The sequence below is a fragment of the Diabrotica undecimpunctata genome, chromosome 8 (genome assembly GCF_040954645.1).
Source record: "Diabrotica undecimpunctata isolate CICGRU chromosome 8, icDiaUnde3, whole genome shotgun sequence".
Taxonomy (NCBI): Eukaryota; Metazoa; Arthropoda; class Insecta; order Coleoptera; family Chrysomelidae; genus Diabrotica; species Diabrotica undecimpunctata.
The window spans coordinates 120,376,007-120,399,660 of record NC_092810.1 but is presented as its reverse complement, the minus strand read 5'-3'; the positions used below and the strand labels follow the sequence as shown (position 1 = coordinate 120,399,660).

At 34.1% G+C, this 23,654-nt stretch overlaps 1 protein-coding gene across 3 annotated transcripts in view; it reads left to right on the top strand.

Moving 5' to 3' along the window:
* The window catches only part of Tbc1d15-17 (TBC1 domain family member 15/17), a 29,865-nt gene extending 9,413 nt beyond the window's left edge, over positions 1–20,452 (top strand). For 2 of the 3 annotated variants that reach the window (XM_072540862.1, XM_072540860.1), the window contains exons 3-6: positions 49–293; positions 2,647–3,063; positions 4,864–5,184; positions 8,913–20,452. In XM_072540862.1, the coding sequence (XP_072396963.1) occupies positions 49–293; positions 2,647–3,063; positions 4,864–5,184; positions 8,913–9,200 (1,271 nt within the window). In that variant the 3' untranslated portion in view covers positions 9,201–20,452. The remainder of the gene's footprint in view (positions 1–48; positions 294–2,646; positions 3,064–4,863; positions 5,185–8,912) is intronic. The other variant, XM_072540861.1, reaches the window with a different exon arrangement.
* The last annotated feature ends 3,202 nt before the right edge of the window (positions 20,453–23,654 follow it).

Sequence of the window (23,654 nt, the reverse complement as noted above, 5' to 3'; positions counted from 1 at the left end):
TTTGGTAAACAATAAGATATTTTAATAAGCAATTTATTATATTTACAGTTTATAGAAGTCCAGAACAAAGAGAAATTGATGATGTCGATAAGGAAAATCTAAACCGAAGTATAACCGAATATGAAAATACCACTACACATTCACAAGGAGACTACGAAGTTGTAGCAACAGTGCCTGAACGAAAAGACTTTCCTAGATTACGTCCTCTTTCCGTAGAACAATGGAGAGGTCATTTGAATAATGAAGGCAAAATTGAAGACGTAGAATCAGTTAAGACACTCATATTTCGAGGAGTAAGTATATTTTTGTGTTTAATGTTTTATTAATATTTTTTTTCCAAAAACACTGTAATACTGCACTGACACTAATCTCTGTTGTTTGTAAGACAATTCCACATTGGTCCTGCAGTTCTTTTAATATCGTCGCTCCAACGCATTTGCGGTCTTTCTCGGGGTATTTTGGCTTCATATGGTCGCAAATTCCCGATTTCTTTATTCCATCGGCCATCCTTAAGACGTTCGTTATGCCCAGTCCATTTCCATTTCAGTTTAGCTGCCTGTTCGACAGCATCTTTTATAGTCTTCATTGGTTTTATAGTCTTTGGGTGAGATACCCAGCATCTGTCGTTCCATAGCTCTCTGAGTTTTTCTGATCTTCTCCATGTTTATTTTAGTCAATGTCCAGGTTTGAGCTCCATATGTAAGTACAGATAGGATACAGGAATTAAACATTTTGGTTCACAGTCTTTGAGGTATATTTTTATTTTTAAGTACGTATGAGAGTCTTCCGAATGCTGCCCATTCCATTTTTACGCGTCTGCTTATTTCGGTAGTCTGATTTTCTTTGCTTACCTTGACATTTTGACGCAGATATGTATATTCATCTACGTGTTCTATCTCTGTCCCTTGGATGTTTATCATAGGTTTGTCATCTTTGACATTAGTTTAGTTCTGCTGAAATTCATTTTCAGTTCTTTTTTTAGGGATTCTGTATGTAGCTCCTCAATCATCGTATTCAGTGCATTCCACGTGTCGGCTATTAGTACTACATCCTCTGCGTATCGAAGATGGTTCAAGTATCTTCCGTTAATAGAGATTCCCTTATTTTCCCAGTCTATTGACTTAAAGATATCTTCTAGGGCAGCTGTAAATAATTTTCTCCTTGTCTTAAGCCTCGGTTGATTTTTACTGGTTTTGTTTCGATTCCATTGAATTGATTGATTCCACAGAACGCGATGACTTCCTTTCCGCTTTCCTTCTGCATTTCTGCTATTAGGATTCCATCGCGTCTAGGAGCTTTATTCCTTTTTATTTCTTTTACTGCTCTTTCTATTTTTTCTGAGTTGACATTTGTTATTTGCCTTTTCAAGTTCTGCTTTGAGGAGTTAGGGAAATCATTTCTGGAACGATACAGATCGGCGTAGAACTTTTTAATCGAGTTTGCTTAGTTGTCCTTGTTCATTTTTGATGGTTATTATGTTTCTCTTTCCTAGTTCCGGTTTGGTGCATTTGAGACTTCGGTTTTTCTATGACTATGACTTGTTATATACGGTCTTCTTGATGTTTTTTAATGTCCTCTTTTATCTGTTTTCTTATTACTCGATTAAGTTGCTTAAATTCTGCAGTGTCTCTTTTGTTTTGTCTCAGAAGATCTTTTCTTTGTTTCAGCTCGTTTTGTGATTTTACACTTATTTTTGATTTTCGTTTTCTGTTAGCGATTGTCAGTTCTGAGATTGCATTTAACTGCATACTGTCACTAAACTGCTAGTGTAAAGAGATACTTGATCTTCAAAGATTGCCCTAGCCGGTTTCTTCGTTGTCCAGGTGAAAAGTGACACTCGGAAAAAATACTCACGATTCCACGCTAACAGGGTAACCGCTGGTTATCTCTTAACCGCAAGGTAACTTTACTTTGTGAAACCATTTGTAAGGGGAATTTTGAGAGTTTTATTTATTTTACGCGCAGTAAAGCTTCTACCAATCGCTGGTCTATTTTGATTTAGAATTCAGGAGTTATTATAAAATTTCTATAGGTAGAAAAGAGAAAAGACGAATTGAACAGCCGGTAAGTAACCATCTTGGAAGCAGCATTTGGCAAATGTAAACAGGCTCTTAAAGTTTGTTTTCTCATTTGATATTCTAAAACGCAGAACGTTAAGTACCTATAGGAACTATATAGATTCCTATGATATACAGGGTAAAAGGAAATCCTACAATGGTATGTTACATATACCATTTTCGTACTGACCGGAGTTCTTTTCAACTTTGGCTTTTTTTCTAATTCAGCCAAGACTTGTTCTTCGGTCATTATTTTTCTTCTTATGCGTTTCTTCTTTCCTTTTCTTCGTCCTTATTTTTTCTGCTAGTTTCCTTATCTGAAAGTCAATGAAGAGATGGTGCGTGTCTGTATTAAATTCACCAATTTTTTTTAGGATTGGCCTCAGTGTAAGAATTTGACCTATTGTCGATTTCTACTTGCAGAAACGCATTGGCAGGGAACTATTATTAGTTGATTTTGTTAATAGGAATTGATTTAAAAATATACTTAAAAGTTTTTTCATAAGATATAAAATGATGTGACACATCCCAAATATACAGCTTTTGAACAATGACAAATTTTTTTATTTACTGTTAATCTACGTTTTAGGGTGTTACCCCGTCTTTAAGACCCGAAGTGTGGAAGTTTTTACTGGACTACTTCCCTTGGTCCAGCACAGAAGCCGAAAGACAAAAACTTCAAGCTGTTAAAAGCGACGAATATTACAATATGAAATTGCAATGGAAACGAATGACCAAAGTTCAAGAAGACAACTTCTCTGATTATCGAGAAAGAAAAAGTTTAATAGAGAAAGATGTAAATAGAACTGATAGAACGTTGGATTTTTACGCCGGTGACAACAATGCTAATTTACAGACGTTAAATGATATCCTTATGACGTATATAATGTACAATTTTGATTTAGGTTATGTTCAAGGAATGAGCGATCTGTTAAGTCCGATTTTGATGTTGTTGGACAATGAGGTAGACTCATTTTGGTGTTTTGTAGGATTCATGAATAAAGTAGTAAGTTATATTTATTTTTTATTATAAGACAACTTTGTTCAGACAAGTATTTTAGATTAGATTGGTTTATTAAAAAAATATTACAAAATTGTATCAATAATCTACATTGCCATTACTTGTTACAAAGTTACTTAGTTTTCTAGTCATGTTCATTATAATTGATAAGCAATTATCACTTAAAGTCACTTTTTATCACTCCAGAGGTAAACAGAATATGTAAATATATTAAGTAAGGGAGAAATGCACCAAAGGAGTATGTAAAATCGAAATTGATGGGAAAATAATAAAGCAGGAAGCAAGGGTTAGATATCTGGGAATAGATATAACTAGTAACGGAGATGTTGAAGAAGTACAACAACAAAGCTTAAAAGCAAGTAAAGCGGCAGGATCTCTTAATGACACATTCTTGAAGAACAAACACCTAAGACAAAACACAAAAACAAGAATCTATAAAGCAGCAATTAGACCTATATTAACATACACAGCGGAGGCAAGACCTGACACATCTAAAACGAGACGACTACTAGAAACAAAAGAGATGAATATACTCCGACGAATATCAGGGGAAAGTCTATTGGATAGGGAGAGAAGCGAAAACATCAGAAGAGCATGCAATATAGAAACCATAAATGGATGGGTGACAAAACGGAAACAGGAGTGGAACGAACACATTAGTAAAATGGCAGAGGATAAAATAGTACGAATAGCACGAGATAAGTCACCAAATGGACGAAGAAGTATTGGCATAAGTACCAAGAAAAAGATGGTGCGATAATTTAAACAATTTAGGAGGCTAATATTGTAAAAGAAACAGGCTTTAAAGCCTACGTACAAGAAGGGGAAGAGAGAAGATTAAGTAAGAGCAACTAAGGAACTGAGAAGTACAAAAAGAGAGTCGTGGAGAATGCATCACGAGGAGATAGAACAGACTGCAGAAATGTCAGGGCTCCATAAACTCTCAAAAGACCCTCAGATAAGTATTTCCCTGCCCAAAAAGGAGTGAGGTGAATACACTCAGAATGGCGAAGTAATCCTGAAAGAGCTTTTTAGACTTTCTTGAATCTAAAACAAAGCTGATTGTCCAAGTATACAAATTTTTATACTTGTGCGCCATGTTAACCAACCATGACGATTGATCCTCAGAAATTAAGCATAGAATAGCAATGGCTCGAACCGCAACAGCAAAATTAATTAAAATATGAAAAATCCGAACAATAATAAGGCAGACTGCTCTCAGGTTGGTAGCTGCCCTTATTTTGCCATTGCTACATATGCGGCCCAAACATAAACCCCCAAAAAAGTCTTTAGAAGTAAGACCGAAGCTTCCGAAATGTAGGTTTACAGAAGAATTCAACGCGTGTGCTGGACAGAACACAAACAACCTGTCAATTCTAGAAGAGCTTAATATAAAAAAGGCTATTACAAAAATAAACCGAGCATACCTAAATTACTTCGGCTATATAGCCAGAAGAACGGGGAAAGGTAGAAGGCCGAAGACTAAATAAAAGGAAGATCTCCAACAAGATGTACAGACCAAATGAATACTTTAGTGGGAAAATTTTTACATGAGACCGTCCATCTGGTACAGGATCGCAGTCAATGGACGCAGCAAGCTAACAATATTTAAAGTATCACCACGCCCTGACAAGGGCTTAACGAATGAGGAGGGAGGAGGAAGTTGGTGTAGATTGTATTCATTTTGAAATCATTTAGCTAACTTAGTATATTGTAAATAGTAAAAATAGTTTATGGATAAATGACTACTTTTATTAAGTATGTTAAAAACTTTTTGTTTTTCAGAGTCGAAACTTCGATATTGATCAAGCCGGAATGAAAGACCAACTGGGTAATTTACACACACTTCTTGCCTTTGTCAATCCGCAACTTGCCAATTATTTAGACACTCACGATTCAGGAAACATGTTCTTCTGCTTTAGGTGGTTGTTGGTTTGGTTTAAAAGGGAGCTCAGTCAGGAAGATGTCATGAGGTTTTGGGAAGTTCTCTGGACAGGATATCCTTGCGAAAACTTTCATCTGCTTGTTTGTGTAGCTATTTTGGATACAGAAACAACTACCATTTTTCAGAACAACTATGGATTCACTGAAATATTAAAGGTAAAGGTAATGATTACTCACCCCGTGTTTTTCTTTTTCTTTCTTATTGATTCGGTACTTATATTTGTTTATACTATAATATATTGTTATTCTGAAAAAAAAAAAACAGAGTACACTTTAGTGATACATCACAAAAAAGCTGGTAAACCGTATTGGTGGGACAAAGGCATTGAAGAAATGATTAAGCAAAATAATGAAAAGTAAAAAGAGTTAGTTCACAACAGATGCGATTCACAACAAAAAACTTTTATTTATTAACAAAGTATAATTTTTACAAAGTAGGGATAAATTTAATATTTTGTATGTCCGCCTTTGGCTGCTAAATGCTCTCGATACAGGCTTGAATAGTTTCCTGGAGGTGAGGATTATGATTCCACTCATATATGAGCTTTTCAAGTAGCTCCCTTTTATTAGTAATGTTTTTTTTTGCAATCTCCCTTTTCAGTAGTTTCCACCCATTCTTAATTATCTCAAGTTAAAATACTCTTAGCCTTGGGGCAAGGAGTACCATCGTCCGGGTTCCTCTTCTCCAGGAAACCATTCCTGCAGTTGTGGCAAAAGTCTCGTCTCGAGTACTTTCTGGTACTGGCCTTGTCTCATCGTGTTTTCCACCACGTAGAGACGACCTGTACCTTTGCCGGATACCACAGACCAGACCATGAGTGACGGTGGGTCTTTGATGGTGGGCACAATGCAGTCGGGCTTGTATTTCTCGTTGGGACGTCTCCGAACAAACTTCGTGTCAACACTTGAAAAACGGATTCGTTCGAGAAGCAGACCTGAAATCAACAAAATTTTTAGAAATGTTCATTTTTTTTTAGTTTTTAATATTGATATTCAAGCAAAACAATACAAATATACCTTTTTCCAGTTTTTGTATTATTGTGCCCATTCGAAACGTTTCTTTATCATAGCCGGAGTAAGCCTTGGCTTTCGAGCTGGTCTCCTAGCTACCGGTTTGTTTTCGACAAGTCTCCGACGAACTGTTCTTTCTGGAACACAAATTCCTTTACCTCTTATCTCCTGGGTAAGCATTTGCTGTGGTTTCTTTCTGTTTACTAGACAAATATCTCTTATTTCGCGATCAGTCCTAGGAGTAGTCACACGATGTCTTCCGCTGTGACCCTTACACTTTGAATCCAAACTGACTCCAGACGCAATTTTCTGTTTTATATTCTTTACAGAACTTCTTGATACTCCTACCTTTGCTGCTATTTCATTTTGAGACATTTGTCCAGCTTTTAGGAGTCCAAAACCAGGCCTACTCGTTTTGGTGAGAGATCTGCATTTTTCCCCAACTAAAAATGTATAATACCCTTAATTATACCAATAACTTCACTGCATATGTTTATAATCTAAAAAATAATAAAAAAAAAAGGATAAATCACTCACTTCTGCAATAAAATTTCAGGTCAAAACCGTTTAGAATTCAAATGTTCACAGACAGTATTTGAGGTTATAAAATGCACACTAGTTGACAGAACGCAATGCAGTCTAGAAATGGCGGATAGGGCGGTGTTGCCAACGTTAAAATAGTACAATAATGTTACCATACTATATTAAATGTTGCTATGCGAAAACATAATAACATTCCTGTTGAAAAAAATTATTAATTTAAAAAAATGAAAATTTTTACTGCTTGGCCTAATAATTTGGCCAGATACTGTAGTTAGAAATTGGTGCTCAATGGGGGGAGGTCATTTTTTATTAATTCGGAATCGAATTCGGTTAGTATATCATAGAATAGACTATATAGTATCTTTTATAAACATGATCAGGAGACATTGTTGCCTGTTAGCTATCGAAGAACCGTCTATGGCCAATATATATTTTTATTTTTACCGGAGACCTATGTTCAAGTACAATATCAACTTTAAAACAATACATTACTTGTGCGTCGTAGATAAAATATAGTATGCAACTCGTTACGGTTAATTTTCTGTATTGTAACGTTACAGGTTTAATAATGTACATTGTCAGAATGTGGAGTCAAAATCTTTACACAGCGATAAGATGAAGAAAAATGTCGATAGTTTAAACGTAGCACCGCAATGTTTGTGTTTCTCTTAAAAATTCATCGATGTTCAATCCCCTATCATTTAATGCATTACTCGGTCCAATCGGACCAATAACAACGAAGACATCATGTAATGTCCTTTTGGCAATGCCGCAATGTTTGTTTTTTATCTCAACATATTCGCGATCCACTAACCTTTCATTATAGCGCATCACACGGTCCAATCGGACCAATAATAACGGGAGATATGATGTAATATCGTTTTTGGCAATGCCCACCTATCTGTCTGTAATTCAAGCCACGTGATCTGCCCACTTGTCACAACTGCCCACCTGGTTTACCTTGCGCCGACTAGCGGATAATAGTTAAACTGTGACCTCATAGGTTCCAACCCTAACTAATTGGTTCTGAATCATGCTCGGCCGGTAATGTAGATCCAACGCTTATCGACATGTATGAAAAGGTTGCCAATGTGAGTCCATAATACTAGTAAATGGGAAATTAGTCAATACTATAATCTGAAGTAGTTTTTACTATTTAATGATATTAAATAAATCTGTTTAACTTAATACATTTTATGCTATCCAAAGAAAAGTATACTTTCGTTCATACATACTGTAAATTGTATTACGAAATTCGCTTGTATTTATTATTTCAGTATTGGTAACTTTCTTAGGCCTAGTACGTTTTTTGGGTGGTGATATTAGAGGTGTATTAGTTTTTACGGCCTAAGAGATAGAACTCACAGTAGAAATATGTAAATTTAACGCTGCAGCTACACGCTAAAACAAGAATGTATATTTTAAGCATGTGCACAAACATATAAAAAATATATTACATACTTCCCTAACAGCAGTCAACAGTAGAATGGGGCCGTTATTAGCACGTTTCGTTTCAAAATAATGAATAAAAGAAGCTGGAATTAAATGATATCAATTTTGTTCTAAAAAGAACAGAGTTTTACTAATAGTAAATAATAAAAACAAATCTGAAGTGTCAACACCGTAACTGTCAAACAAGTGTTACCAATTTATGCAAAAATGTCACTTTCGTTCGATCGCAGTTAAAGTGTGATCCGGACAAGTTTCTAGGCTTATATAATAAAATACGTCTAGTGGCTGTAATTCCAGTGTACTTGGCTAAAAGGTTCTAAGAAGGAACAGACCTACGACTTAAATATTTTTTTGTATCATGTGCCGTCACTTACTATGAAGCGGATGACGTACATCGGAATTTATACTATATCAATTGTATATCCATCCCTAATGTGCCCATCGAGCAGTTTTTCTAGAGTCACAGACTTAGTCCTAGCGCAAATGACATCAGACATGTGGGCTTTAAGAACATAGCTTTTTCTTTATGGCTTTGGTACTTTGATAGAGTGTATTGTATAATCGTTATTTTCACACCCAATAGTTAGAACTGTAGTTCTTAATAAAAAAGGTGATAATATCAAGAGTCATCTAAAATAAAAACAACATCGCTTTATTATATCAAAATTGTTCATCTACTAAGCGCCAAATCTGCACACACTTTTCTTCAAGCTTGCCCTCATTCAGTTGCCTACAGCTGACGTAGCGTAGCCACGTCGTAAAATCGTTCTCTCAATTTTCATATAATTGTTAAATTTTAATTGTACATCGGTAGCGATTATCCAATGAATAAAGGCCTTTTATTTCGATAATTAAATTCGTGAATAAATTTTTATTTGTTGTAGCATATAAATGACTTGAATGGCAAACTGGATATGGCCATAATGCTCAATAAAGCAGAAGGCATATACTACCAAATCAAAGAATCTGAGCACCTAACTGACAACATAAGGATCATACTTGGTTTACCAATTCTTCAGACTCAAACTTCCTACGGTAGCCACGAACAATCTCCATTCGAAGACAGCACAGACATGAGTAATGGAACTCAACCTTGTTGCTCCGTAGATAACGTGAGAATCAGTCCAGATGAAGTGGCTTACGAAAGATCGATCAATTCAAGCTTTTTATAGTAGTACTCTGATAGTATGTAAGGTAATTTTCTAAGATTCTATTGGGCAGGAGTTGCCACTTGACTGTTCGTTTTTCTGTTGTTAATCATGACTGTTATACTATCAAATTGCACAAAACAAAGAGCCTAAAGTATTAACGAATATGGTAAATAAATCATTTACTATTGATATTTGTTTGTCAAAGTGTAGTTTAACATTTTGTGTGATATTTTATTTGTATATATTTTAACATAGTTTGGGTGTGTTATGTATTGTAATAATATATTCTGAACATTAATTGAGTCATTTAAAGACTGCACATCGATAATGAGTTAAGAGCCAAAAGCGTCATATTTAATTATTCATTTTATGTGACAAAAAACTTTTGATAATAAAATAACCAACTTTGAATTTATTTTGTATAAAAAAATGTATTTATATTGTACATTTTGTTTATCCATTTCTTGTTATGACTAATAAATAATATTTTACTCAGAAATACCTGCGATCACCACGTCAAGTTTACTTTGTCTGCATTTGTTCTAAAGAGTTCTATTGTTGTTTTTCCACTCTACTGCTTTAAACTTTTCAACCAGGACGTGCGTCGTCTTCCAGGTCCTGTTTTACACATTCTACAACAACACCACATCTCAAAGCTGTTAAGCCTTTTTTCAGTTGTATTGGTAATTGTTCAGACTTTAACTCCATATAACAGTACAGGGAATATGTAGTATTTCAATACTCTATTTCTGTTTTCATTTTATAATATAGTTCATTTTACAATAGTAAATTATCTATCTATCTATCGTGTATTCGTTTTAGGACATAAGCTTTGCCTTCTGTCCTTTACTGGTGTCTATCCAATGCTCTATTTTGTTCCAGATGTTTCTGAAATTCGTCACCCCATCTTATATCTTTCTATCTTTTTCTCATGATTATCAAATATCTGCTTATTCTATTTTTAATTTTTTTTATCGAATGGTATAACATGCAAATTTCCATTTTCAGTTTTACCACGTGCTCCGAACGTATCTCACTTTGGTTACGTCTCTGGTAGAAAACATTGAGAGCCGTAGTGGTATTGATAGTGGAGGGTTATCGGTCAAAAGAATGCAGAATAAAAGAATGGATACTTGCTACTTCATCCCTTTTTGAAGACGTTTCGTGTATGAATCCATACACATCATCAGTTCATCTAAAATCAATAAAATGAGTATACATTTATAGAGAAAATTGCCAAAGATTTACATTACAAAGATATGGAGCTCAAAAAAGATGTAAGAAGAATAATGCTCGATTTTCTTACTTCTAACAGTGCACGATTGCAGTATTAGATGATTCATTCTAATTTTTTCCTCCCTGAGTCCGTTTGATCCCAATATCTCCGTTATCACTGAAGCTGAAGCTTATTGTGTTTGCTGCTCATTTTTGTACCCTGTATAAGTTTGTACAGGTCTTTTCCTTGGTGTGTCCTAAATATCTATCTCCCCCTTGGGTCTCCTCTTGGTTTTGTCTTTTGTGGTCCAGCGCCTCTCAATCGCGTACATGACATGTTCTACAGTTTCTGGTTCCTTATCGCAGAGTCTGCAGTTAAGGTATCCATTGTAAATGCCTATTTTATTCAGGAACTCTTTTACTGGTACATGCCCGGTCAACATTCCTGTTACTGTTCTCAGTTTGTTCCTGTCCATATGGAGCAGTTCCTATGTTCTTTTTGTACATGGTCCACCAATGAAGATTTTGCAATTTTTTTTTATTTTCTCCCAATATCGTTCATTACTGCCTCTCTGATCCAGTCCTGTACAGCCCTCCGTACTGCAGCCTTTGATACTCCCAGAATCACTCTTTTTGGAAGTTGATCTGATCCGCTTTTTCGTTGCCTTGGATGCCTTGATTGCCTTGATTGAAGCTCAACCTTGTTCAGGTCTCTTAGTTCATTAATTTCTCTGGTGCAATCCCACACCACACCATAATTTCTAACAGCAGTGTAGCTTGACTGTCTGGATCTGCTCTTTTTCTAGGGCTCTCCCATTATTTTCCTTTGCATATTGCAGTATCGCATAAATGTGTGCTTGAATAACGGTGCAGCTTCTAAGGCAAATCATTCGTTAATTCTTGGATTATTGGAGTATATTCCTGTCGTCACACCCTCCCTAGTCATGGATCTGTCTGTATACCAGATCTTATTCTGTTGGTTGTGGTACTCCTTGTTTCTCGATGCATTCCTGTCTGGAATAGACACCCTGTATGAATTCTTAAAATTGTATCTTTTTGTCATTTGATCTGGTTCGCCTCGGGGGTAAAAATTGTTATGACGATAACTAACTTTCATAGCTACGGTAGCATTTGAAGAAGAAGAAATAATCTTCCTTGCATACACTTCGTGCTTCAAACTTTTGTTGTTTTTTTTTTGTTGTTGATGTATGAAACGGATACTTGGAAAAAATCTTCTAATTATAACTGGAAGGGGACTATTGGTGACGGCAAATGGCTGTTTTTGTTTCTCGTTAAATTGCTTTTTTGCACTTAGCTTATTATTAATGTCCATTTCCTATTTATCTAGAATTTAAAACACAGTTTTAGATTTTTAACAACTACTAACAAAGATTCGAATTTTTAGTACAAAACTGTTGTAATTGTTAAAATATTTGTAGTATTTTATAAAGTCCAGCATTATGTCAGTATATAGTAAAAAAATAACTACAAGCACGACATAGTAATGATTACAAGCTGAAATGTGATTAACATTATTATGATTATAAGTGACGACGGATCAGTGGCAGCTCTGGAAGAAAACTTTTTCAGACTATGTAAGGTAAAGAAAGGTCAAAATGTGAATACGAAATTAAGGGGATTAAATGTAGTATATTGTCAAAAAACAAGATATGAAAAATTTATGTACGGTCAAGCACTCTTCTAAGAGCTTTCCAAAAGAACAAACTAATCAAAAATGTGTCCCTTATGGAAAAGATTATTGCTCACTGACTCTCCGGTGTTCTTAGAAGAGATGGTCCTTATTTTCAATCTGTAGTATTTATTTAAACAGAAAAATAAATAAAAGGACGGCATTTGTACATATTTAAACGTGTATTAAAATATTTTGACTTTGATGACGGCTCCCAACCTATATGAATTGACTTAAGATCGCATGACTTAATGGTCTTTCAATAGTCAATTCAAATAGTCAGTTTTATAAGAAAAGACAGTTAAGATTTGATTTCACGTATATTGCCTCTGTATAGAGGCATTATACGCACATAAGAAAAATAGAAGCGTTCGAAATGTGGTGTTACAGAAGAATATTAAAAATCCAGTGGGTTCAAAGGATTACCAATGCTGAGGTACTACGACGTCTAAATAAGGAGTTAGAAATTATGAACAGCATAAAAAGAAGAAAACTAGAATATTTGGGTCACATAACCAGAGGAGAAAAATATGAGCTGCTGAGAATTATTATGCAAGGAAGGATCCAAGGAAGAAGAAGCATAGGAAGAAGATGCATCTCCTGGCTGAAGAACCTTAGAGAATGGTTTAACTGTAGTTCACTACAACTTTTCAGAGCAGCAGCCAACAAAGTGACCATAGCCGTTATGATATCCAACCTCCGATAGGAGATGGAACTTTAAGAAGAAGAAGCCTCTGTATATTCGCTTATACGTATTTCATCCTACCAGGATTCATGAGAGCGACTGGTACAAAAGCTCTAAAAGTGAAATCAAATCAAATCTGAGAATGAATCACCAAAGTAAAAATGCTAAGATTTCTATTGACGAAACTAAAATTCAGATTTTTGCTTTAATCTGTGCCTTCTATAAATTGCAAGGCAAAACAGACGATGCTAAAGGTGTAAGAGAGAGAGGTATGGAAATCAAAAAGTTGCATTTCACAACATATCTTCTCATCTAGGCAAAAATCCTTTGCGAATTGGTTTCTTGTACTCATAAAGCGTAAACCGAAATAAAAGAGGCACTATACGTGAAATAAAATCTTAACTGTCTTTTCTTTTATTTTGGTTTACTCTTTATGAGTACAAGAAGCCAATTCGTAAAGGAGTTTTGCTTAGATGAGGAGATGATGATGTGGAATGCAACTTTTAGATTCTCCATATCCCTCTTTCATCTTTTAGCATCGCCTGTTTTGCCTTGAAAGTTATAGAAGGCACAGATTAAAGTAAAAATCTGAATTTTGGTTTCGTCAAGAGAAATCTGCGCATTTCTACTTTTGTGGTTCTATCTCAATTTTATATAAAACTTAACATTTTCTGGAGTATATTGTCTGTCAGTTCATTACAAAGAATATTGCTATCAGCAGCAAGTCTTTAAATATAAATTAATTTTAGTTAAAGTATAATAGACTCATTTTTCGTCGAACAGAATAGCTTCTATAAATCTTTTTGTATCTTGTTTTCTGAATATGAAATTTTTCTACAATATAACATAAAGCAAAATTAGGGTAGAAATCGAGGACTTGGTTTTATAAAAATAAAATAAAAAATTGGAAAATGAACGAAATTTTGAATCATGACAAGGTTTAAAATATGCAATTTTAAATTTGAATGTGCAAGAAAAAGGAAACATCATCCACATTTTAAAAAGTTTGTACCATTTAATAATTGCAAAACGTGATTTATTTTTAAAAGTATGTTCAAAATATCTTCTAGCGTTTAGCTTCATTAAAGCGCGTAAAAATTTCACAGATGACAGTTTCAACCATTCTCGCAGATTGTTCTGCCTGTCTCTTTTAAAAGCTGGGAGCAGGAGATTTATGTCTTTCGATACCCAAAAAATTTCTCAGCAAAAACAATAAAATGGAAACAATGTAGAGATGCCATCAACATCCTTCACACCTAGACTAATCCCAATATAAGTGATGAATTCGACTGGTACTTGATGGAAATTCATTTTATCTAACAATAAAACACTTTCACAAAATTTTTAAATTATTATAACTACAGCTGTTTCGACCAGAGTGCCTTTTTCAAGTGATCTATTTTTGGTATCTGTTTACATTTTATAGTCTTTAACTGAATACGTTGAGGAGGGGAGAACTGTTTGTCTCAAGTTGGTCAAAATCAATATTAAATTCAATAGAACAAAAATATTCTATACAGCTCCATCATATAAACTATAAAAAAACTGTCAGAGATTATTTTAGAACTAGTTAATAAATTAAAACATTTTCAATTACCTAACAACTTAAAATTAATTTCATTTGACGTCAAAAACCTTTTTCCCAGTATTCCTCCTACAGAAACTTTTGCTGTAGTAAAATACCTTTTAGAACATAATATTACAAATCCAGTCATTACGTCTGAAATTTTACATCTTGAAATTTGCATAACCAGGAATACTTCGAATTTAATAATCAAATACGTACAAATAACAGTGCAGGACTTATAATGGGTAATCGTCTAAGATTTCAAAACATCCCATATTCAAACAGTTTTTGTATTGGTGGAGATACGTAGACGATGTACTGGTATGTTTTACAGGAACTAATACACAACTGGACCAATTCTTATCGAGTATTAATTCACTTTATAGTCATATTGAATTCACAATAGACACAGAACAGAATCAATCCATACATTTTCTAAATTTAAAAATCATCAGACTTAAAACAAACATGAGTTCTCCTTGTTTCATAAACCTACCCATACTGATACGACTATACACAATTCATCATCCCATCCTAGACAACATAAATTAGCTGCGTACATAGCATGTTACATTGATTAATAGCAATTCCCATGACAAAAAATAACTTCGAGAACTGAATATCATTAAGCAAATAGCAGTAAACAGTGGGTACAACGAACACACAATAAATAAAATTTTAAATCAAAAACTACATAAGAAAGCCCTGAAATTACTATTTCCACCACCAGAGAAAAAACTCAGTACCTTCTGCTCGATTACATATGCACACAAGATACCAACAAACATAGCCAAATACATAAAAAAGAAAGGAATAGCACCAACTTTTAGAACAAACAACAACTTAGGCCAAATATATTAAGAACAACCATAGCCAAAAGAAAAAGCAATTACACAGCGGCGTATACAAACTTAAATGTGGCGACTGGCCAAAAACCTACATCGGTCAAACTGGTAGAACTTTTATCAAACGTATAACAGAACATAAAAGAGCTTTCAATAATAGAAAAACAGACTCTACGTACGCACTTATTTTTCTAGACCATAATCATTCCTTTAATGACGAATTTCAAATTCTTCACATTCAAAATCAAAAATTTATTAGAATCTATGAAAATCAACAAATTAAAAAATACAGACATAATTCTGAATGACCAACTTGAGACACACAGTTTTCCCTTCCTCAACCTATTCAGTTAAAGACTATAAAGTGTAAACACATACCAAAAATAGATCACTTGAGAAAGGCACTCTGGCTGAAACAGCTGTAGTGATAATAATTTAAAATAAATTTTGTGGAAGTGTTAAAAACGAAAGTTTTCAGTGTTTTATTGTTGGATAACCCCAATACGTTGTTAAATTTTTATTATTTTTAGTTACTTTATATTGCTTGCCATTTGAAGAAAAAATATCTTTTTCGACTAATAACGTACATCACGTGCTTTGACTACTTTCATAAATATGTACCTGAAATTTTCTTCCTGGTTATTTCCTTACATAGTTGCAATAATCTAGCTCTAAATATTTGCTAAAAATCAAGTCTATGATATTTAAAAGTCACCAGGTCAAACTCTTCAAAACTTGAGTGATGTTTCTTTAAGTAAATATTGACGTACTAACGATAAAGTCTGCTCAGATGACTGAATAATATCGGTAGGGCGAAATTTTTAGAGCAAACGTTTTGTAACAATTTTTATAGTAATAATTATAAATATGTTTGTTAAAGTAAGTTGGTCCCTAAAATAATTTATTTCTTTTGTATTTCGGAAAAACCCGTCCACCAAAGTGTTTGTTTCATTTTGTTTCTATATTAGGTTTGTTAATTTTTTACCAGTTTACCTAAAACCTTTTACTATAATAGCAGGTATGCCCAAAATTATTCAAATAAACAAAGGTTTTATAACTCGAGGAATTAGTATGAACAATTTCAAGAAAATGTCGACACATTCAGGAAACGTTGGTTACTTATATATTTTTTTTATAAAAATATACAGATATATGCAATTTCTTGTAAAAATATGAAATTTATTCAAAATATACCAGATATACAAAAAAATGCATTTTGCATCTATTCCGGTCTCTAGTCATAAGGTCAAAACTCAAATTTTTAAATATTCGCACAACGAAAATGATTTCTGACTTCATTTGCTTTAATTTAATCGACTGATTGAAATGCGTTAAATTTTACCAATTTTTTTCATTACTCAGTTAAACATACAAGCATAATCTAGTTGTTTGAATTTTATTCTAAAATGTACATTTATAATATTTTAAGGACCAACTCATTTGTGTAGTTTTTTATGCTTTAATGGCAACTGTATTAAAACGTTATTGAATCACAATTTTTGGATATCTTGTACCTACAACTTTAGATTTATAATATTACATTAATTTTATGTTATTGTACATCTCAAATAAATTATCCCAAACCCGAAATTGTCTTAACCATGGAGAAAGCAAGTATGAAGATTAGAGTAGCGTAGGTGAAGTAGAAAGATTAAATAGAAGTGAAACCTAAATATTAATTAAATGAATGAATGTTACGTTAATAAAAATTTTAGGAATGGTTTAACCCTGCTGTCCTTGTCGGGCCTATTTGACCCAAAAAAAATTATTTTGCAAATTATTACGCGGCGTAACGTTTTGGTGTTTCGTGACTTTATTACCTAACATAAAGGTCTTTTAATTGCATACGAGATAAAAAATCAACTTTTGATACCTGATTTTTTTGATAAAAATTAAATTGTTACCTATAGTACGTTCGGGTCAATATGACCCACGTATTTAAATCGTTAAAAATTATCTGTGTATGTATGTTTAGTTGGCAGTATTTAATATATATTTTTTAACAGTTTGTCAGTCAGGTACGTCTATAAATAGAAACAAGTTTCTGCAAGCTAGAACTTCTAAAAAATGTGTAGTGTAGCTGGACGATGTCATTTAGAAGCATGTCATGTAGAAGGAAGTGGGGGTGATAGACAAGTGGTAGGCTGGTAGGATACTGATATGTCAAGTTCATTCATTTACATTTCAAATTTCAGTCTATGTTTGCATGTTGATAATGTCGCACCGAAGAACGCTAACCGAAGATGAGCTCGCGAACGTGTCGGAGAGTGATGAGTGCATATCAGAAACAGAAAACAATACAAGTAGTGAGAGTGAGGAAGAAAGTAGTGATGATTCTGCTGTTCTATTCTACGTACAATATCCTGTCGAACCTTTTGTAACAGTTGCTTCAAATGACGGTAATATCCAGTGGTCTCTCGATCCTCCTTACCAACGCGCTTGTTTTTTCACGGCTAATGTTATAAATAATGCTCCAGAAGTTACAACGTACGCATGTGCACGAATTTTCGATATCAAATCAGGTGCCGCGCCGGAACGGAATCAGGGAATGCGTGTGGTGTGCGACTTGTGTAGTAATTTGAAAGGCCACAATATTACTTGTGATAACTTTTTTACATTATACAATTTAGGACAACCTTCTAAAAAGAAAAAATACAACGCTGGGGACTATAAGAAAAAATAAGCCAGAGCTTCAAGCATAAATTGCGAATAAAGAAGTTCATAGTTCGTATTTTTACTTCACGCAAGATACCACTGTTGTTAACTATATTCCTAAAAAGAATAAAAATGTTTTCTTATGAGTACTTTGCATCATGATAAGGCTATTAGTGACAGAAATGACAAAAAGCCCCAAACTATTTTAGATTACAATTCCAGTAAGGGAGGAGGATACTCTAGATCAGCTTGTTGGAACATATACATGTAAGACGAAGACAAATAGCTGGTTTATGATTGTTTTTTTATAATATGCTGAACATTTCTACCTACAACGCGTTCTTTTTATGGACATCAATAAATCCCCAATGGAACTCCAACAAACTTACAAAACGGCGAATTTTTCTTGAGGAATTTACCAAGAACTAAAGACTCACAAGAACTGGTAAAAAGAACACGAACAGAAGCGAGTAGAGAAGATGGAAATTCTAGGGAACCGTCTATAGGCAATCCAACTCTGTCTGCTAAACGAGCATGCTGTAAATTTTGCTCTAAAAACGATAACAAGACTAATATTTTGTGTTGTATATCTATCTATCTATATAAGGATTTTTACAGCTGTCGCCGCCTTCCTTTCAGCCAACGTCTCCAGTCCTTTCTGTTCTGCCATTCTCCATCTCTAAGGTCTCGTCTTTCCATGGCCTCGTCCACTTCATCCCTCCATGATCTTTGGGGTCTACCTCTTTTCCTCCTTCCTATTGGGCTCCAATCCGAAATCTTTGCTATCCACCTTGTATGATCTGTTCTTCTCACATGTCTATACATTTTATGTTGTATATGTCGCAAACATATTTGTAAAACCCATTCATTTTATTACTCTCCCAGTTGTAAACTAAATTAAATTTTGTAGGTATTTGTTCTTAGGCGTTTCTGGAAAAGAAAAAAATGGCTTTTATTTTTGTTAATATGGTTTAATTTACATTAGCAACATAATTTTCGTTTAATTAACTATAATTTTTTGCTAATAAAGTTTTGGTTAGCACCATTAGCTTATTTTATTTCGATTAAGGACCGTAAACTATAGTAGGGTCATACTGACCCGAACAGTACATTTGTATAGTTGACTCTAACGGTACAGCAGAGTTAAAGGTATAAAATATCTTAATTCGTGAAAAGGCGAAGCAAAACATCAAATTTAATAAAAATATATAGGTACTTACTTGGAAAAAAGTAGAGGCCTTCGAAATGTGGGCTTACCGACGTATATTACGTATATCCTGGACTGAGCACGTGACCAACGAAGAGGTACTACGCCGGATAGGTAAAGAGAGAGAGGTAGGAATAAGTATAAAGAAAGGAATACTTGGGTCACGTTATGAGACATAATAAATATAGAGTACTACAGCTGATCGTTCAAGGGAAAATAGACAGCAGAAGGGGTCCAGGGAGGAGAAGACACTCGTGGCTCCAAAACTTGCGGCAATGGTTCGGATTGTCATCTGCTGAACTATTCAGATCTGCCGTAAACAAAGTCAGAATAGCCATGTTGATTGCCAACGTTCGGAACGGATAAGGCACATGAAGAAGAAGAAGGTACTTACTGAACTTGGATCTTAAAAATAGACGTTAAATCCAACTTCTTCCCGTAATTGGCCGACCAGGTATTGATTCAAAATCGAACCATCGACTTATCTACTTACTAATTGATTTTATATCGATTGTATTTGTTACAACTCATAATTTATATACAATCACACATGTTTAGATGTGCTGTGGATTGTATGCCATCCAGGTGATGGGTATAATTTATATATTTAAAGAAGTTAATGATTAAAACTAAAAATAACCTGTAATGTTACAATTTGTAATGGTTAAATTGCAATAATAATTTATAAAAAATCATCACACTTCACCAAAAAGTTCCATTTTCAGTATAAATACCATTCTAACAATCTAAATAAATACCATTCGTAGGCAAAACGTTTTGAGCACGTTTACGATTAGAGTCAAAATTTAGGTTGTTGATGTCAAATTTGAGATTCAGACACCAATATTGCCATATTTTATACCGTAAGTAGTTTATATGCCTCTTTTGATATTCTTTCATCTTTGGTATACTTGATTTTGACTAATGATCAGTTATAGAGTGCCATTTTGAAACGAAGCTTGTAAACATTTGGCAGGGCCCATTAAAATGACATCACAGATCATAATCACTTATTGATGAAGTGCGCGGTTTCTGTAGGAAAAAAGTATTGATTTTAATGAAAAAAGTAAAAAAAAATATTCACATGATCGGACATACGGCTCAAGAAAGAATAACGTTTGGTTATAAGTTATTGTAATATTAGAAGGAGATACAGCTAATAGATAAGAAAATTATTTTCTAATTCGAATTTATTTCCTGAGATTTGAAGGATTTGAAGAAAATATTGTTTTGATAATAACGAAAATCATGATTTGGGATAATTTTTTTAGATCTAAAATATTGGTTGCTTTGGAGAAAAATATTTTTACTGTAATTTTAAGTATAAGTAATATATTTCGCTTGTTTTAACTTTTTAAATTGTTATTATGACTTAATGTTTTATTTTGTCAATAAAATACTCAACTTTTTTCAACTTTGTTTCTTATTAAGAGTACCTAATACATGTATGTATATATACGAAGATAAACTCACTTATATATGTATACCTTTGGAGATAAATCATTAGAGAAACTTAAAACTATAAAAATGGTTTACTAAAATGTAAACCAAAAAATAAAACTGTAAATAATGTGGGAAGAAATTCGAACAGAGGCTTAAAAGAAAAAGAACACACGTTTTAGTCAACCTAAAAGAAGAAATACTAAACTAGTTGTGTTGAACACTTTAAAAAGAACCGATCTTCAACGAAGTAGAAGACCAAAATTATCTTACATATAGAGCAAACACAATACGAGGTCTCACTATTAAATAACGATACTGCGCGCGCAGAAGGCCTCCTAGAGGGGAAGAGTGGGAAACGAATTCATCATTGGATAGCTGGAAGTGTCTTCTCTTTCAGTACGAAAACACGTTTTTGTCGCTGTTGTAGTATTTTTTCTGTAGAGGTTAGAAAAGAACGTGTTTTTTTCTCGTGTCGATAACAATGTGTGACGAAAAATATGAGCAACGGATTAATGTGAAATTCCTCGTTAAATTAAAAAAAAAACTCCGACTGAGTGCTATAATTTGTTGAAAGAGGCCTCTGGTGAGAATTCTCTATCTCGTGAGCGTGTTTTCGAATGGTATAAACGGTTTTCTGAAGGCCGAGAGAGCGCCGAAGATGACCAACGTCCTGGTGGACCTGTCTCTGTTTCAACTCCGCAAACAGTGACCAAAATAAATGAAATTGTGCGCGGAGATCGTCATATGAGCATTAGGATGATTGCTGAGACTGTAAACGCCGATAAAGAAACTGTCAGAAAAATTCTGGTCAGAAAAAGGAAGTCTGTGCGAATTGGTCCCAAAAAATTTGACCCCTGGCCAAAAGCTTGTCCGTCAACAGATCTGCTCAGATTTTCTTGTTCTTGCTCAGATGTTCTCGATAAAGAAACTGTCAGAAAAAGGAAGTCTGTGCGAATTGGTCCCAAAAAATTTGACCCCTGGTCAAAAGCTTGTCCGTCAACAGATCTGCTCAGATTTTCTTGAGTGGCTGAATTAATGGAAAACATCATCACTTGCGATGAAACCTTGCGATATTTAAATACAGTGTTGAAACTAAGAGCCAATCCATCCACTGAAAAACTCCTGAAAAATCAAAATTTAAAGCTGTGCTAACCGTTTTTTTTTCGACATTAACAACATCGTGATGACTGAATGGGTTCCAGAGGGTCAAACTGTAAACCAAACTTACTATTTGAAAGTTTTGGCAACGCTGCGAGAGCGAGTTCGTAAGAAACGGCCGGAGTTGTGGAAAAACAAGTCGTGGATCTTGCACCAGGACAACGCACCTGCCCCTAACGCCCTGTCTGTGAAGCGTTATTTAGCCGCTAGAGTCATTCCAGTGCTCGAACACCCGCCGTACGCGCCTGATTTAGCACCCTGCGACTTTTTCCTGTTTCCGATGATCAAGTCTGCCTTAAAAGGAATCCGGTTCGAGTCGATGGAAGAGGTGAAGCGAAAAACGGCGGAGCTTCTAAAAGCTCTAACAAAAGAAGACTTCCAGCATTGCATTGACCAATGGAAAAAACGAATGGAACGGTGCGTGCCGAGGGAAGGGGAATATATTGAAGGAGAGCATTCGATTGTAGAATAATTTTTAAAATAAAACTCTTTTTCATAAACAGTCTCGTCATTTAATAGCCAGACCTAGTACGCTTTTAAAAACACTTTCAATACAGAAAACACGGGATCCAATAAGGTATAGTATAAGTAAGAAATATAGTTGAACCGTTAGATTTGATAGTTCTGCTTTGAATTGTGCGGCAGCTGGTTGTTCTGGTAATTAAATATGTAATTAAAAGTATTTATCTTTCTTAACTATATTCCCTTAAAACAGGATATATCGTATGTACTAAACTTAAATTTGACCATTTGACCCTCCTTCTTATCTTATGTTTGCATTGATAACTGATGTAGAATAGCTTTTGTAATTACTCTTGTTATAAATAAAACACCTAATTTTTTTTAAACGAGAGTTTTTTCATTATTGCACTTGTAATTTCTCGGAATATTAATTGCACAACACAATTAACAAGGAATCACTTAAAATACTTCTACACTTAATTAATTCTTTCCTTCTTCCGCATTTTCTGCCTCACTATCATCATTCTACTCAATAATAAATTTATTTCCACCACTAATGTGGAAGTGCCCAATCGTCTTATAGTATTCTTCAAATTTAGGAAGAAATGTATTTGCACGACTTTTCCTTGATTTTAATTGTCCCCATATTACTTAGTCTATAGGATTGAAAACACAAAAATAGGGGGAAGTATCAATATAGTTTGTCCATGTTTTTCGACAATACTTTCTAGGGCGTATAATTGTTTAAATTGTTTCGTGTGTAAAACTTGAATAAGTTGTTTTTTTTATAAAAATCTTCGAAATACAAATCATCTTCCATTAAAAATCTTTGCAGTCCAGTTTTCTTTGAAGATGTAGGGTAGAGCGCTTTAAGAGTGCGCGGTCAATAAGAGTGCGCACTCGTCGATTTTCGGAGTGCGTCCTCGACAGGAACAAAGTTTTTACTTCGATTAAGCGAAGTGTTTGTATGTGTCTTGAGCATTTTAGGCAAATAAATACCGATAATAATGTTATTAGGTAACTTTAATTAGTTTGATCTATTTTCTTATTATATTTTGAAAACACCGAGAGATACATAAGTTATTATTAAGCGAACTGTTTGTATGTGTCTTGAGCATTTTAGGCAAATAAACACCGATAATAACGTTATTAGGTAACTTTAATTAGTTTTATCTATTTTCTTATTATATTTTGAAATTTTTTATATTGTACACAACTGTAGTTTGTAAAAATTTCGCGGTAATATTTTACCATACTTGCAATAAACTTTGAATAATCGTATGTATCATACCGTTGTTTACAATTTTGCACCAAGATGGAGGCAGCACTAGCATTTGTTAAAACATGCTCGTTTTCTAAGAACGACGTCTAAATAAGGAGTTAGAAATTATGAACAGCATAAAAAGAAGAAAACTAGAATATTTGGGTCACATAACCAGAGGAGAAAAATATGAGCTGCTGAGAATTATTATGCAAGGAAGGATCCAAGGAAGAAGAAGCATAGGAAGAAGACGCATCTCCTGGCTGAAGAATCTTAGAGAATGGTTT